We start from the raw sequence: 18,395 nt of genomic DNA, 5'->3' as shown, positions 1-18,395 counted from the left end.
ATACATTTGAAACACTTAAAACTCTGTTAACTTGAGGACAATTTTGACGCTGGCCTTTGAAAAATGTCCGAACTCCCTACTGTAAAATAAGTTCCTCAGATAAATTGCTCATTCAGAATGTACCAAAATCAACACAATTGTTCTGATTTTTAGTTTTGGTTTTTAGGCTTTCATTTTTTCAAAAGTATAAAATCACCTCACAGGCAAAAGTTCTTAAAGGACAAAAGACAACAGTTTTCATTTAGTTAAAGACAAAACCATTAGAAATGTGTGAGCTGCCACGCCCTACTAAGGTCCTCAGGTGGTTAATCAAACCAAGACTGACCAGAGCCCTTCCCCCCACTTCAGTGTTCTTAAAAAGCTCTGAACTTGGTTATTTCTTAACCTATCATTATTATCTCTAATGGCCCAGTCATCTCCAGTATAGTTAGGTGCCCAGGGAGTCTTATTAACTCTTTCAGGCCATTAGGGTACCATTATGAAGCATTAAGGTCTAGAAACTAATTACAGTTGATTAAATGTTCTCAGTGCTCGCCAAGTGTTAATGAGCCAAAAAAAAAAAAAAAAAAGGAAAAATACCAAGTTTCTATCAGGGAGGGGTATTTCATTTCATTTCAAACTTTATTAGGCCTTTAAAAGATTTCAGTGTCCAATACATCTACAGAATGTGAAACTTGATAGCAGTGTTAATTTTTTAAATGAGACTCACTGTGTGGTCCATGTTGACCTGAAACTCACAGTGATCTTCTTGTTTCAGCCTCTCAAGTGTTGGGGTTTATAGATGTAAGCGGCTATGCCCGGCTATTAATGTTAAGATTACATTCATCCGGCCAGGAAAAATAGACTTTGCTAAGTGAAACATGTTCTCTCATGCACTGGCTTCTTCCAGTTCAGTCATGTCAAAGCTAAAAACCATAAGCACAAAGTGGTGCACTGTAGCCTACTAATGGCTGCACATGTTTTCCATTGGATAGAATGAAAGCAACAATTTCATTATAAACAAAATCTCTCCAAAACTCTCTTGGGAAGCCTACAAGCATGTCTCTATTAGTATAGTAAGAGATATATAGATGAGTATGCTGTGGTCACGTTGTACCCTGCTTTAAATTACTCTGTACCCTATGGAACAACAGCTTTCGGGCTGTTTCTTGGACTAAGTGGACCTGATTTGCAATGCAGCACTTGGCTCCACCAGGGCTAAGGCATTATTCTTATCATTCTCCTGCAGGGAATCCACCAATGCCTGTCCAGCACACAGCACAAGGTGCAGAATAGTCAACTTACACCAATAAAAAGTGCCGCTTACTGGTCAGCTGGTGGGAGTGTTAGCTCAGCCACTGTGTGAATTATAACAGAGGTCCCTCAAAGAACTACAAACGGAACTATCAAATCAGCAAGATATCCTCCCCCCCCCACACACACAAAAGGAGAAAGCAGACCCACAAACTTATCAAACACTAGAACAAAAAATGTACAACCCCCCCCCTCCCCACGGTCATATAGAAGAAGATTTATAACAACCACTGACCCATCGTCAGACAAATGAGTCAGCAGAGCACAGGAGGGCCCGGGACTCTGGCTGCCCGGGCTGGATGACCTGGCTTCATGCAGCCCACTGAGACTACAGCCAGCCACATCCTCACAGACAGCGCTGTGACTGTGCCCCTTTCAGTTACCATCTTGCCTGACCACCTGCAAGGACGCATCTGCATCTGCTCTTGGCCTTTGCCTTGGCAGACAGAGAAAAGGGGAGGCTATTTTAAAAGCTTTCAGAGTAGTGCCCTTCCCTAATTTTTGAAAAATCTTTCCTCTTATCTTTGTCTATGAAAAATTCCCAGAAGTAGCAAAAGACCAAGGACAGTCAAGCAACCCTGGACAGAAGGTATCGCCAAACCCGATTTCAGCCCACCCTCAGTAATTAAAAACAGCACAGTACCGGAACAAAGATGGATACACACATTAATGAAGTAGAACTGAGTACCTGGATCAAGTCCCCAGTTGGATGTCAAAAACATACATTAGAGAAAAGACAGTATCTTAAATGGTGGTAGGAAAATGGGATTTCAAAATACTGAAAGGTGAAACTAGATCCTTATCTCTCACTCAGCTACAAATGGATCAAAGACAAGTGTTGGTTTGAATAAGAAAGGGCTCCACAATCTCAGGCAGTGAACACTAGGTCCCCAGGTGGTGGCACTGTTTGGGAAGGTTTAACAAGGTGTGGCCTTGCCCGAGGAAGTGTGTCATTAGGGTGGGCTATGAGATAAAAAGCCTCTTGCTATTTCCAGTTCTCTCTTTCATGTTTCCATTTGAAGAGGAAGCTCTCTGCCTCCTCTTCCTGCTGCCATACCTCCCCACCTCCCCATCATGATAGACTCATCCCCTAGAACTGGAAGCCAAATGAACCTTTTTATAAGTTTCCTTGGCTGTGGTGTTTTAGCAAAACAAAAGTAACTAATGCAATAGGACCTGAAACTATGAAACCACTAGAAGAAAAACAGGAAGTATACTTTAACATCCAGGCACAGGGGAGGGCTTTCTGAACACGACTCCAGTAGTACAGGAGATAATACTACCCACCAACAAATGAGATCTCGTGAAACTGAAAAGCTTCTGTACAGCAAAGGGGACTATCAATAGACTGAAGAGACATCTGGATGGTAGAAAATCTTTGATAGCTACCCACTGGACAGAAAATTAGTGTCTAGAATATGCAAATAACGAAAAAAAAACCCCAACTATCCAATTAAAAAAATGGGTTGTTGATCTGAATAGAAATTTCTCAAAAGAAATACACATGATTAATAAATATTTTTTAAAAGGTGTTCAACATTCTTAGCCAATGGAGAAGTGCAAATTAAAGGTACTTTAAGAGTCAATCTCAACCTAGTCAAACAGTATCATCAGAACAGAAATGGTAACAAATGCCGGTGTGGACCTAGCAAAGCTCCTATACATCGCTAGTGGGAGTGTACGCTAGTGCCCCACTGTAGAAATCAGTCTAGAAGCTTCTCAAGAAACTAGCCACAGAACTGTAGTCTGACCCAGCTATAATACTCCTGGGCACATACCCAATGGACTCGATATCCTACTGCGTAAATATGTGCACATCCCTGATCAATGGCCCTCTATGTACAATTGCTAGGAAACTGAATTAAACTAGATGCCCACCATTAGGAGACTGGAGAAGGAAGTGTGGTACATATACACAGCGGAAAATCACTCAGCTGTAAAGAAAAGTAAGATCATGAAATGAGCGTGTAAATGGGTAGAACTGGAAAGTACCATACTTAGTGAGGTCCCCCAGACCAGAACACAAACTCTGCATGTTCTCTCTCAAGTGGAGAGCCAGGCTTCCAAGCTTTTGTTTTGTGTAACTAGGGGCTCAAGTGGAAGCCAGGGAACTAGAAAGGGGCCACTGGGTGTGTTTAGGGGTGTACTTCCGGGATGAGGGACAATAGGTGAAATGAAAGCTGTGATGCAGAACGCTGAGGGCAGATAGGCTTAAAAACGGGGAGACAAGGATAGGAAACGTGGGGGAGGATTAACTTAAAGGAGTTATTTAAAAAGCCCATGGAAACCCACCATCTCTCCACTCAAAAATTGTAATCGGAGGGAGCTAACAATGAAAATAAAAAATCAGTAACAAAAAAGTAACATTGAAGACTATATATAGCCTAAGACCCGGCCTGGGAGGACACTAGAGAGATGCCTGGAATGGCTGGGCAGCAGGCTCAGAGGAGCCCATGCAGAATTGATCACTTAATAGATCTCATCAATTAACTGATCACTTAATGCTACACAGTACCACTGTAAACTCCACCTAGTTTTAAATTTTAAGATTTAACCAAGAGACAAAGCATGGACAAATAATATTTAAAGAATATAATGTACCTGTGGCGGCACACACCTTTAATCCCAGCACTCCTTGGGAGGCAGAGGCAGGTGGATCTCTGTGAGTTCGAGGCCAGCCTGGTCTACAGAGCGAGATCCAGGACAGGCACCAAAACTACACTGAGAAACCCTGTCTCGGACCCCCCCCCCCCCGCAAAAAAAAACAAGCCAAACCAAAACAAAAGAATATAATGTAAAGACAGTCATTTTTTTTCTGTTATCACAAAGCTTCCAGAAACATGTTAGACACACACTGTACATGTACAGACAAATAGTAAGGCTGTGAGGAGCTAGGTTGTCAGGGATAGATGAGAAAGACAAAGAAATTTCAAAACCCTAAATTCTACACGCGGTAGTCTGGAGTCACCGCTTGAAGTTGGGGAAGTGACAAATCTCATACAGTGCTTCGTCCAAGCGTGACAGTGGCCATCTCCATCAGAGCAGAGTGAGTGCGTGTGGGGGGTCCTCAGGACCAGGGCCTGGTGATGTCCTCTCCTTGAAGGAAGACAGCAGAGATGGCTATCGGACCGTTAACAGATCCTGCCACTCCCAGCTACCATGTATAACTCTGCCTTAACTGCACATCCCCTTGTTACCCTTAAGAGGGGCTAGAGCATACAGACTATGGAAGGTTACCTGAAGGGCATTCCTTCTATATCGAAGTCACCGTCCATAAAAGGATGGCTTCCTGCTGCTTCCATGTCACCTATGTGCCTGTAAAAAACCGTCCCCCATGCTCTGAAGGGAGCCCAATAAACTCACTGGCTCCCCAAGGTGGACTTCAGTGGAATGTACTTAGGTTTGTTGTTGGAAGAAGGGAGTAGATGCTTGTTCACCTCTCCCCAGGAAAAGAGTTTCCCCAACATAAATACAGCTTGAGATGTGATACTCAGAATTACTGGGATAATTGAGGAAGAAACACAAAACATTAAAAAAGAAATAGAGAAGAATCATCAGGAAATTTTTCATCCCTGTCTTTCTTTTTTTTTAATTATAAGATTTATTTATTTATTATGTATACAGCATGTATGCCTGCAGGCCAGAAGAGGGCACCAGACCTCATTACCTCATTACAGATGGCTGTGAGCCACCATGTGGGTGCTGGGAATTGAACTCAGGACCTCTGGAAGAGCAGTGGGTGCTCTTAACCACTGAGCCACCTCTCCAGCCCCTATCCCTGTCTTTCTAAGTGACAACTAAGCCATTACAGAAAGTACACAAATTAAGAACTAGCCACATAAACATGTTGCTTACAGAACGAAAGCAGCTAGTCAAAGAACGAAGAACATATGGGGAAAAAGAACCAGGGAGGAGGAAGTGGGGAGACAAGACGGAAGGAGAGGAAGAGGAAGGGGAAGAGGAAGGGGAAGGAAGTACACAGGAATAGACACAGCAAATTTCTTTGTATCTCATACAAAATATCATTTGTCTGTCTCATATTTTTCTTTTCCCTTCTTCCTCCTAGCAATATGACACAGCTCATTAAAAAATGTTAGACTGACCTCTGTGGTCTACAGAGTTTTAAAATATATTAGACTGACCTCTGTGGTCTACAGAGTTTTAAAATGCCACTTAACCCGTAAATACACAAATTGTGTTTTACATTATTTCCCCTTTCAGTTCTAAGAATGCCAAAGACACGCTGATTTACTTCTGTTTTCTAGAAAGATCCAGACTTACCATGAAATTTTTCAGCCTCAGGATCATTCACATTGATAGCAATTATTTTCCAATCTGTGGCACCTTCATCGATAAGTGCCAGAACCCCAAGGATCTTCACATGGATCACATCTCCACAGGAAAGAACCTTCACAGAGAACAGATGGCGTCATTTGCAAGACTTGGGAGTGTTTAACCATAAACCCACACTCACACGATGGAAACGTAATAGTTGTAGTAAATACAAACCATGCAAAAATGTCCAGGAAGCCTGCCTTGCAGTGTCTTTTCCAAGAATGAGTATCTCAAAACTTCTACTTCCACCCATGAAAGCATTGCTGATTAAATAACCAAAACAAACAAACAAACAAACAAACAAAATGTCTACCCTTCCAGAAACCAGACATCAAACACCTGACAGTGTGGGACCATGACGCAGAGGGGAGCTGCCCAAGGAGGAGGGTCCTGCAAATTGCCTGAGGTTTCTGACCAGCTGTGGAGCACAGGCCATAGCAAGGGAAGCCAACAGGTGTCCCCGGACCTCTACATCTCTTTCATGGCATGAGCACACGTGCTTGAGCACACACTTACACACACAAACACACACACACACATACACACACACACACACACACACACACACACACACACTCTAAATACATAAATGCAATTTAAAAATTAGAAGAAGAACCACCACCACCAGGGAGGGCGAGGTATAGACTGGAGTTAAGATTTTACTCTAGAAATATACACAGTGTAGAAGAGGCTGAAAGTGTCCTTAAGGAAAAACTACTTCATACCTGCCCCAACAAGTATTCTATTTTTCTGCCTAAAAACTATCAAAAAGATTGTCTTAAGAAGACAACAAATGATATTGAGACAATTGTTAATGTTAGAGACAAAACAGGTTTCATGAGGTGCTTAAAAGTGAGTTTAGGCTAAATTAAATAAGAAGAAGCTGGGTGCTGAGGGCCCTGGGAGCACACAGCAGGTAACAGCTAGTGTGGCAGGTCAACCCACCAGATGACTTCCTGCTGGGGAGCCCCACCTGGCCAGGCCATGGGGTCACTGGCTGTGGAAACCGTTGTTTTCTGTCTGTAACTTTCTCATGTGCCACCACTATACCTCCCTAAAAAGAACAGCTGTGGGGTTCCTTCCACGGCCTATTGGTAGTGTGTTTTACATCTTTGGACACACTTACAGCTGTGGATGGTCAGGAAGATGATTTCTGCTTAAGTAGTATAATTCTGATGAATAGAAATAATACCAGAATATTTTTCTTTACGGACTCAGGAAAGTATCAATATTCTCAGTCTCAAAGACAGCTAATTTTAGACTTCAGAACAAATTCGAAACAGACTAAGCTGCCCCTGCAAATAAAATCACAAAGATCCCAGGTGTCATTTGTTGTAGCTATGTAGAGACAGATTTTCAGAGAAAGACGTTTTTCTAAGATGAAGTAAAAGAGAAAGTTACGCCGGGCGGGGGTGGTGCACGCCTTTAATCCAAGCGCTCAGGAGGCAGAGGCAGGCAGATCTCTGCAAGTTCAAGGCTAGCCTGGGCTACAGAGTGAGTTCCAGGAAAGGTGCAAAACAAGAGAGAGAGAGAGAGAGAGAGAGAGAGAGAGAGAGAGAGAGAGAGAGAGAGAGAAAGTTACTGACAGAAAGCATGTGTGTTCATTTTTTCCCCTCAGATAGAAAAAGTCTAGCTCTCAGATAGACAATTTTTCCTAAGCTCTCACTACTTTGAGGCATTCTTTCTGCTACCCAGGAGCAGATCTGGGAGCTGGCCTCCCACTGTCTGAGATAGCTGGGCTAGGGAAATGGCTCCGTCACACAGCGCTTGCTATGCAAGCATGAGAACCTGAGTTCAAGTCCCAGGACTCTTGTCAAAAGCTGGATATAGGCTTGTAACCCCAGGCTATCAGAAGCAGGGGGAACCATGACTCTCTCTGATAAAGCAATTCAGCAAAAGCCTGAGGTCCCTGAGAAACTGTCTCAAAAAACAAAGTGGATGCCACCTGAGGAAGACTGACACCAGAGGCTGACTTCTGGCACCCACATCATGTAACATATGTGCACATGCCCTCTCCCATGTACTCACACATGTCTACACACAGGTACATACACCACTCTACCAGAAGTGGACTCTGATACTCTGCTGCTTGGGAAAGTGATTTCACTGCCCTCAGGTCGCCAACATCTGAAATCTTCCTATATTCCTTTATTTTCAAAGGTTAATAGGCTAGAGAATTCCCATGTAAGTTTACACTTTAAATATGTTTCAGGAAACAAATTTCTTTGGTCCAAAATGCAGCTTTACATTGAAAAAATAAGTATGCAAAACAAAACCATTTATTCACCCCCAAAATGTTTAGAGAAAATGATGTGAAACCATAAAATCAAGTAAATTCATTTAAAACCTTTGCAAAATGACAAGTCTTAATCTAAGTGTACGTGAAGTGATTATCACACAGCAGATTAGTGTGTGACTGTACAAATGACATTGAAATTGAAGCCTCCTTCGTTAGAGAAGACACACAATCACATTAGGGTCTCCTGTGGCTAGTCTATCACCAGTTAAATACCTGGGACTGTAGCAGGCACCGTGAGGGGAAGAAAGTCAGTGGAGTGGGCAGGGGGAGGGAGAAAGAGAACAAGAGAGAGAGGGGAAAGAATCTCTAAAGATTTACTACCTTGTCTGGAACACCTGTACACTGCAGGTCAAGACAGAAAGACAAGAAGAGAGAAAGGACCTCAAATACAAAGGCTCTACCATCTCACATCTCAACCGCTGGAATAACACGGCCCAACCTGAAATTTCACAGGACAGGGATGGAATGCATATGGATGTGCATCAGTCTTCACAAGTATCAGCTCTGGAGGCAGAACCTTGCGGAAGCCAGAAACAGTCTCCAGAATCACATGTCTGGGATTTGATCCTACTCTTGACGATTTCCAGTCATGTGAGGCAAAAGTGAGACAATGCATAGTTTTAGACTCATAATTTTCCCTGATCGTCAACATGAAAGTTTGGATTTCTAAAGGAAATCGGAATTTCACAGTATTCCCATTCACAGTAAATAAAAATGTTAGGGAGGATTTAAAAAAAACTGGTAAGAAAACAAATAAAAGGCTTGTCCCTTAAGTATATCTAAAAGACAAAGACCTAAATGGACTTCCTACAATGCTCTAACTCTAGAAAGAGCATGTATCTACCATTCTTGGTATACTTAAGGACATACCAAAATCTCAGATTTAACTTCCTTTTTCATAAGAAGAAGCCCATCTTCAGTATACTGGCTTACTATAGATCACAAAAACTGAGTTTCTTCCACCCCAACATAGAGTCCCAACCAAGCCCGTGGAAAGCTCTGGGATGCCCAGGAGGCTCTTGGTTCTAGGGAGGAGCACAGGGAGACAGGGGTGTAACTGCAGGCCTCGCTGATCTGACCTTGCCCTGTCTGATCAGCTTGGAAGCTCTTTTCGGAAGCCCGCAGGGCTAAGAGAATGCCACTCTGTGAAGGAAACAGAAGAACAACCTTGCCTTTTGCAGTTTGGGTCTTAAACTCTTGATCTCCAAGTCCCAAAGGGAGATGTATAGATACTTATGAAAGAGGGTGGTGATATTTACTGCTCTGAGCAGGCCTACTTTCAAATCTGAAGCACTTCACAGAGACTGCAGCTGGTAGGTAAGGCTAACACAGGCTGAATCATACAGTGTTCACTGGTGGTGGTTCTGCATTCTAAAGAGGATGTGGACAGAGAAGAATGGAGAATCTAGGACACTGTCAGGTAAATCAATTACAGCATCTGGACTACAAACCCTTGAGGACAAGGCTTCAGGGAGGCAGGGTACACAAGACCAAAGAAATTGTAAGGTCTTCATAAAACATCTTGAGTTTGAGTAAAACAACATTTCCTTCTCTAGTGGTTATGAGTTGGAATTAAAAAAAAAAATGTCATGAAACTAAAATGAAACAAATCATCTTTATAAGGCTGGGCAGTGGTGGCGCACACCTTTAATCCCAGCACTCGGGAGGCAGAGCCAGGCGGATCTCTGTGAGTTCGAGGCCAACCTGAGCTACCAAGTGAGCTCCAGAAAAGGCGCAAAGCTACACAGAGAAACCCTGTCTCGAAAAACCAAAAAAAAAAAAAAAAAAAAAAAAATCTTGAGTTTGAAGTTACTGTGCAATTATCAAGGAAAAGCTGCTCTTGTTGGGTAACTCACAGACACACTGATTGGGTCTCAACCGAGGCAGTTTTAACCTCTGGGAGACACTGGCGGTCTGACGACACTTTTGGTTTACGAGCATCTCCACGGAAGAGGGCGTGGATGTTCCCGAGACACACTGCTCTAACAAAGATTTAACCATCTCAAACATCAGCCGTGCTACAGAGGTGGGCAGCAGAGGAGTTCTTGAGAACTTCATTCTCAGTTCCTTTGTTTTCTTACTCAGAGAACTCATTTCCCAGCAGCACAGCCCACCGAGAGTCTATCCTGGAGACTTTGAGGCCACCAGAAAGCAAGTGCAGCCACGCCAAGTTCCATCAGATGAAATAGCTTCTGCTCTCAGAACAGAGAGAACCTTATTTCAAACAAGCCATTGCTTGGCTGGAATACCTTCCAAACAGAGAGGCAGTCTCAACCCCCAAACTATAAAGGATGCTTAGGAACAAATGGTAAAATCCTTATGAAGCTGCCACACTCCAGTTTAAATCAATTCAACAAATTTATGCTGGCTGCATATATAGTTTTCTCACAAAAGCAAATGAATAATACATAATCTCTTAAGAAGTTCACAACGTTCAACATTTCTAGATGTCTGTGGCCCTCAGTCCAGTATTAATTTATAGGACACTGTTTCTTTCCTGCACCCATTAGCCATGTGTGTTCACACAGTGTTTTAGATTTTAGTTTCTCAACAGCAAATTGAAGATGATTTTAGTTCCACACACTCTTGAAGAGTCAAGGAAACTAGACATATGAACTCAAGGCCAAGAGGTCATCTACTGGGATCTACCCCGACTTATTAAAATATACCTACCAAGTGCTTAATTCTCAGGAGCCTGGAATAAGCAAATGTACAAGGGGCCTATAAAACCCAGGCTCTATGCTGACTCAGTTCTGAGGAAGGCAAACCTCAATCATGCACAGTTAAAAACAGAAAATAATGGGAAGTACAGTGTTTAAAGCATTTTAACTTGTGGACTGGGTTTTCTATTGCTGTGTAATAAGTTATTGCAAGTTAAAGGCTTAAATAGTGTAACTTTTCATGGACGAAGAAAAGTCCATGCCAGGCACAGGTGGATTTTCTGCCCAGGGTTTAAACAGTAGTCAGGCCTACAATACTGTAAGTTCTAGAATCAACTTAGCAAAAATATAACAATAATTAATTAATATATTCTTTAGTAATTATACATTAAAAATCACATATTAACAATCTTTAATTTTATGTCATACAGTCCACAACTTGTAAACCTGTATTTTAAAACCCACATTGAGATTCCTTAGTCATTCTTGGCTTACAGATAAGTGTGACTGTGCCAAGTCAGTTTATCAGCTACAAATGTTGCTAACATGTCTTCTAGTTCCTACCTCACTAATTACATGTTCAATGACACACCACTGGGTCAGAATAAGACACCTCTGTTTAAGCTTTTTGCTCATATCAAGTTCAAATTGACTGAATATTTTGCACTAAATATGAACTGACTAACCTCCAAGAGTTATAAAATTAAGAGAACTGTTTTAAACACATAATATTTCCAGGAATGAAAAGTCACCTAACTTAGCCATCTTTACTTATTATGAAATAAGATATGGACAGGAAAGCAAAGAGCTTAGCATGGATTCTAGGAATAGGAGGCATTCATTAGGATCTTTTATTCCTTTTTATCCCTCTTAGGAGAAAATGTTAAAAAAAAAAAAAAAATTAGTTCAGAAAACTATAGCTTAAAGTTGAAAAAAAAAAAGTTGTAATTTGTTCATACGTCTGTTGAAGATATGTGCCAGGCAAGGAAAACAGTAACATACACATGCATTCTAACAAATCTGTTTATTAAATCAGAATTGTGAGGTAGAGAATAAGAATCCCTCACCTCATAAAAAAGGAGAGAAATAACAAGAGGAAGAGAGTGGGGAGGTGCAGGTGAGGAGGGTGCAGGTGAGGAGGATGCAGGTGAGGAGGATGCAGGATGCAGGAGAGGGGGATGCAGGAGAGGAGGATGCAGGAGAGGAGGATGCAGGAGGAGAGTACAGGAGAGGAGAGTGCAGGAGAGGAGGATGCAGGAGAGGAGGATGCAGGAGAGGAGGGTGCAGGAGAGGAGAATGCAGGAGAGGAGAGTGCAGGAGAGGAGGATGCAGGAGAGGAGGGTGCAGGAGAGGAGGATGCAGGAGAGGAGGATGCAGGAGAGGAGGGTGCAGGAGAGGAGAATGCAGGAGAGGAAGATGCAGGAGAGGAGAGTGCAGGAGAGGAAGATGCAGGAGAGGAGAATGCAGGAGAGGAAGATGCAGGAGAGAATGCAGGAGAGGAGGATGCAGGAGAGGAGGGTGTAGGAGAGGAGGATGCAGGTGAGAAGGATGCAGGTGAGGAGGGTGCAGGAGAGGAGAGTGCAGGAGAGGAAGATGCAGGAGAGGAGAATGCAGGAGAGGAAGATGCAGGAGAGGAAGATGCAGGAGAGGAGGATGCAGGAGAGGAGGATGCAGGACAGGAAGGTACAGGTGAGGAGGGTGCAGGTGAGGAGGATGCAGGAGAAGAGGGTGCATGTGAGGAGGGTGCATGTGAGGAGGGTGCATGTGAGGAGGGTGCATGTGAGGAGAATGCAGATGAGGAGAGTGCAGGAGAGGAGAGTGCAGGAGAGGAAGATGCAGGAGAGGAGAATGCAGGAGAGGAAGTGGCAGGAGAGGAAGATGCAGGAGAGGAGGATGCAGATGAGGAGGGTGTAGGAGGGGAGGGTGTAGGAGAGGAGGGTGCAGGTGAGGAAGATGCAGGAGAGGAGGATGCTAAAGGAAGAAAAGAGGAAGAAAAAAATCAGAGACAAAGCAGCAAAAGACAGGAAACACTCAGAGGGACTGAAGAGGGGAATCAGAATGATGAAGAACCTCAAAAACAAGAGGAAAGAAAAAACAGTAAGTAAACAGATAACTATTACCTGAAGATGCTAATGTAAGTTTCCAACAACTGACTTCAACTAAGGCAGAAGAACACAACAACTTGGCCAGGAAAGCATGTAGGAGCCTAGTCCCAAAAGGAGCACAGCAGTGGCGTGTGACAGTGACTCAGCGAGTCACTGTGAGATAGTGACACATTAACAGTGCACCAGAGGCAGCAAGAAGGGGGAAACCAGTTCTGAGAGCTCTTCCAGACATACAACCAATACTGCATCACAAGCCGGTGAAGAGAGGCAAACAACCAAGAGGACCCGTGTCTGGAGGAAGAGGATGGAGATGGGAAAGGAAGGGGCCATGTTGTCTTCAGGCAGTAGTCTCTATTTATTTACTATTCTTTCTCTTGCTCCCCTCTTCCCCAGGCCCCGTGGAAAATACTGAGAGCTGTATTTAGAAAAAAGGAAAAAGTGAACGTAGCTTGGGACACAAACTTGAGAGGCCCAGGAGACATCTGAGTACAGATATAGGCAGCTGAATGCAAGGATATGAGCTGATGGTGTCAATTGTAAGAGCAAAGCCAGGTGCCCTTGGGCCTGGCTCAGGGAGGGAAGAGCACAGGTGGAGGACAGGACAGGACAGGGGTTCACCCTCCTGCTCCCAGGACTAACGAACAGGCAGGAGGAAATGCACTTGCAAATGAAACCATGGTGGGGGGCCAGAATGCTGGCCAAGGGAACAACTGACTACACCTCAGAGGAGGAAAAGGAAATGGCGGGGAGAGAGCACTGAGGGAAATCCAAAGGCCTCTACAGGGGCTATCTGTAACCCCAATGATGGCGGTTTGATTGACCTGATGGTGGAGGAGGAGCCAACTTCACAACGGAGTGACAGCTAGGAAAGATGGAGATGGGGACAGGGACAGGGATGGGGACTGGGCCGGGATGGGGATGGGGACAGGGATGGGGACAGGGATGGGGATGGAGATGGGGACAGGGATGGGGATGGGGATGGAGACGAGGATGGGGATGGGGATGGGGATGGGGATGGAGATGAGGATGGGGATGGGGATGGAGATGAGGATGGGGATGGGGACGGGGACGGGGATGGAATGGGGAGGGGGATGGGGATGGGGAGGGGGAGGGGGATGGAGATGGGGATGGGGATGGGGATGGGGATGGGGACAGGGATGGGGATGGAGATGGGGATGGGGATGGAGATGGAGATGGGGATGGGGATGGAGATGGAGATGGGGATGGGGATGGAGATGGGGACAGGGATGGGGATGGGGATGGAGATGGGGACGGGGATGGGGATGGGGATGGGGATGGGGATGGGGATGGGGATGGGGATGGGGATGGGGATGGAGATGAGGATGGGGATGGAGATGGAGATGGGGATGGGGATGGAGATGGAGATGGGGATGGGGATGGAGATGGGGACAGGGATGGGGATGGGGATGGAGATGGGGACGGGGATGGGGATGGGGATGGGGATGGGGATGGGGATGAGGATGGGGATGGGGATGGGGATGGAGATGAGGATGGGGATGGGGACGGGGACGGGGATGGAATGGGGAGGGGGATGGGGATGGGGACGGGGAGGGGGAGGGGGATGGGGATGGGGATGGGGAGGGGGATGGGGATGGGGATGGAGATGGGGATGGAGATGGAGATGGAGATGGGGATGGGGATGGGGACAGGGATGGGGACAGGGATGGGGATGGGGATGGAGATGGGGATGGGGATGGAGATGGAGATGGAGATGGGGATGGGGATGGGGACAGGGAGGGGGATGGGGATGGGGATGGGGACGGGGAGGGGGATGGGGATGAGGATGGAGATGGGGATGAGGATGGGGATGGAGATGGAGATGGAGATGGGGATGGGGACAGGGATGGGGACAGGGATGGGGATGGGGACAGGGATGGGGATGGAGATGGAGATGGGGATGGGGATGGGGATGGGGACAGGATGGAGATGGAGATGGAGATGGGGACAGGGACGGGGACAGGGACGGGGACGGTGATGGGGATAGGGACAGGATGGAGATGGGTACCGAAAGCTTTCCTTCCGGGTCTCCGTGTAAAGGGTAAGAGAGGGTGCACGTGATAAGAAGCCAAAGAAGAAAGAGGAATTGTTGGTACTGAAGAGAAAGGAGAAGAAAACACCACTTACAGGTAGGAAGTGTGAACTCTAGAGCAGTTATGGGGGTGGCATGGACCACCACACACAGTTCTGAGGGGAATGATGAGGGAGCTCGCCCCTGCTGATGTCTACGAAAGCTCTGGCTCGAAGACGGGAGGGAGGCTGTCCTGGGGAAGCACACCAGATCCAGATAGGAGCGGTACAGAACAACAGACTCAATAGAAACAGCGGAACTGAACAGACAGAAGAGCTAACAGCAGTACCAGCCCACAGGCTTGCGGACCTTGTTTCTCTCCACAGGGCTTGGCAGCCTGGAGGCAGGCACGAAAAGAAAAAGGAGGGTTTTCTTGTTGGTTTTTTCATGTGTGTGGGCACCTGTACACACACGTGCCAGTGCAGGCACACATGTCTGTGGTCAGAAGACAACCCCCAGGGCCACTGCTTAGGCTCCTTGTACCTCTCATTTGAGACAAGGTCTTCCCATCGCCAGGAACTTCACCAAACAGGCCCAGCTGGTTGGCCAGCAAGGTCCAGGGGTCTGCTTGTCTTTGCCTCCCCAGAATTGGCATTATAGGTGTGTGTCGCTGTGCTTGGCTTCCCCCTGGGTTCTGGGGATCTGAACTCTGATTAGCACACTCTCTGGGCATGTATTTTACCACTGAAGCCACTTCCCCATCTCCAGCAGTTGGTTCCCATCAGTACTGAAGTTTCTGTCTAGACAATGGCAAAGAATCTGAAGACGGGGCTTGGCAAATGTCCAGTCAAGGGTCAGATGGCAAATACTTTAGGACTTACAGTCCCTGTTACATGTCCTCAGCCCTGCTACTGTGATGGGAGGGCAGCCCTAGACAAGCACACATGAACGCAGCTGTGTCATGGACAGAATCAGAAGCTGGAGGCGGCTGGACCCCACCTGCTGTGGTTCACCAAGCCCAGACTTAGGAAAAAGAAGTAAAGATATATGAAGAGTCTGAGTATCAGAGGAATAAATAGGCTCAGACTTTGAAGGGTGGAAGAACTAGAAGCCAAAATGAAATTTTAGGACGTAAATAAACCAAAACACAGGTGAGGATTAACGCAGTCCATAGAACAAACCTTTGAGCCTATTTCACAAACATCAACGGGATCGTTATCTCCATAACAGTTTGTGCTCTTATCTTTTTGATGAGGATCTTCCCAGGTCTAAAAAGAAAAAACAACAAAACAAAACAAAATCAAAAAATGAGGCAGAAATGTAGGTTAATACTCACTGCAGTATATGCTGATCTTTCCACATGATCATGAAGTTGTATAGCTAGCTAGGATTCAAAGGAAAAATTATCCGACATTATGACACAGGCTCTGGGTAACACACCAGTGCACGGTACACCCACAAGCATCACAATAATTAAAACAGACTTAAGCACTTCCTCTGTCTCTAATTTGTCTGTCATCTCCTCTGAAAGTAGGTGGTATTTCCAGAATATTCATCTTCCCAGCTTAGTCAGTGGTAATATTCACATTCACAAATCTCAGAGTTTCACTCTCTCTTCCTACCAACCGTCTTATCTGTGGCCACCGTCACTCACTGCTCCATCTGACATGGTGGTAGCCTCTCGGTCTTGCTTGTCACATCTGCAACCAACTTCCTATCAGTTAAGTGTGCCCTACTGCTCGAAACAGCCTTCCCTCCAGAAACAAAGGACAAGACATGATTTACTCCAGCAAAGAAAAACCCTATCTTCGTCTCATTTCCCTCCCTTAAAAACTTCTCTTCCTCTGTCACTAAATTTCAGGATCCCAACCAAAATCACGCAAATAAGTCAACTCTTGGGTCTACTGGGAAGATGATAACCCGTTACCTACAAAATATATGTTACAGTTCTGGAGATGAATAATGTAATGGGAATTTGCCATCAATTTAAAATCTCTCCTACGCATCATCTCTTCCCAGATGCTTCATAACTGCTTGACTCTGAATCAAACTACAGAAATTGACTAAAATGATTTGTCTTAAATTGATGTGAGAAGGGATGAGAAACTGCAATCTCAAGATTCAGCCAGAGATCATCCCGGCATTTACATTATCCATGTTTACTTTCTCTATTTTATGTAGGTAACTAAAAATGAACATTTATTTACAGGCAACCCTAGAAAAACTCCAGTACTTTCCATCTAGTCTTAATTATAATACATCTACTGATTCATCTTTACTTTAAAAACAAACAAACAAACAAAAATCAGGTCCAGCCAGTATGCCCTAAACTACTAAAAACCAATAACAACCAATATAATTGTTAACCTTACATACCAGCCACACGTGTCAGATATTTTCTAACACACAACACACACACACACACACACACACACACACACACACACACACACACACACAGAGACACACATCTTGTGAGGAACACATCATTATTCACCCAATAGTAGAAATAAACTGAAACAGTTTACAATGGTCAAAGCTCACCGAGTTCCTAAGTAGCAGAGATAGGGTTACAGACTCCACAGCATGAATCAGAACTCACGATGCTCGCATTCAGTGACAACAGCAGATTCTGTCTCCCAGTTTCCCTCTTGACACACCTCTCCATACTCTCAGAATGTCTCTGTGCACTTCCCTGCAGCAGCTCTGTTCTCTCCTAGTCTGCCCATCACTGCTGCTTCTTTCCTACTGCTGAGTACCAGGCATTCGAATCCACTCACAAGGCTGGATACTGACTACCCACTCTGGGCCAGGAGTTGCCATGAATAAGGCAGGCTGAGTAACTAAGAGAGTGCTGTGTTAATAAATGGTGTAACATTTGTCTCAGTGTGTGGGGAGAACCAATATGGGACCAAACTGAAATCAACAAACTAGACCAGAAATATCCACCAGTTTCTTCTTCCTAAGGCATGAGTCCCACTTCCATGGAGTTGAACCAGAAGTCATGCTGGCCAAAAGAAGACAGCTACATACCATTCCTGCCTCAGCCACAATGACTTTGACTAACATCTAGACTTCAGTTTCTTCAACTACATAAACAATGACACCCAGTAAGATAATGTTTGGATACCTCCCAGCCCTGGTCCTGATTGTCAGTGTTCATTCACAATCTCCATGCAGACTACCACTGAACAGGAAGCTCACAGATTCATGGGATAACTTAGTCTCTATAGAGCAACACTGATTTTAAAGAACTCTTTCCTTATATTGTCATCTTGGTTGTAAGCCAAGCCTATAAGAGCTGAGCCATCTCTACAGCCCTCATCCCTTATATTGAGGCAAAAGTGTCTTCTCATAACATGTACACCATATGGCTTTGGGGAATTTTTCCCTATTTCTTTTTTTAGATTTATTTTAAATGTATGAATGTTTGCATGCATGTATATATGTGCACCATGTTTGTGCCTGGTCCCTGTGGAGGCCAGAAGAGGGCACTGGATCCCTTGGAACTGGAGTTACAGATGACTGTGAACCATCATGTGGATGCTGGGAAATGAAGCTGGGTCCTCTGCAAGAACCCAAATCACTGGGCTATCTCTCCAGCCCCTTGGTGAATTTGTCTGTTTCTTGACTGGCTGACTGAATTCACTCTCACTACTCTACTGTCAATACTG

The 18,395-nt window shown here is 44.9% G+C and overlaps 1 protein-coding gene across 3 annotated transcripts in view; it reads right to left on the bottom strand.

The window, feature by feature from the left end:
- Ppa2 (inorganic pyrophosphatase 2) overlaps positions 1-18,395 on the bottom strand; it is a 77,726-nt gene that overhangs the window by 27,032 nt on the left and 32,299 nt on the right. For all 3 annotated transcript variants that reach the window (XM_036191309.1, XM_036191312.1, XM_036191310.1), the window contains 2 exons: positions 15,903-15,989; positions 5,575-5,701 (listed from right to left, as the gene is read on the bottom strand). In XM_036191309.1, coding sequence (XP_036047202.1) covers positions 5,575-5,701; positions 15,903-15,989 — 214 coding nt within the window. The remainder of the gene's footprint in view (positions 1-5,574; positions 5,702-15,902; positions 15,990-18,395) is intronic.

The sequence above is a fragment of the Onychomys torridus genome, chromosome 6 (genome assembly GCF_903995425.1).
Source record: "Onychomys torridus chromosome 6, mOncTor1.1, whole genome shotgun sequence".
Lineage (NCBI taxonomy): Eukaryota > Metazoa > Chordata > Mammalia > Rodentia > Cricetidae > Onychomys > Onychomys torridus.
The sequence above is the reverse complement of the archived record's forward strand: the minus strand, read 5'-3'. Positions and strand labels throughout refer to the sequence as shown.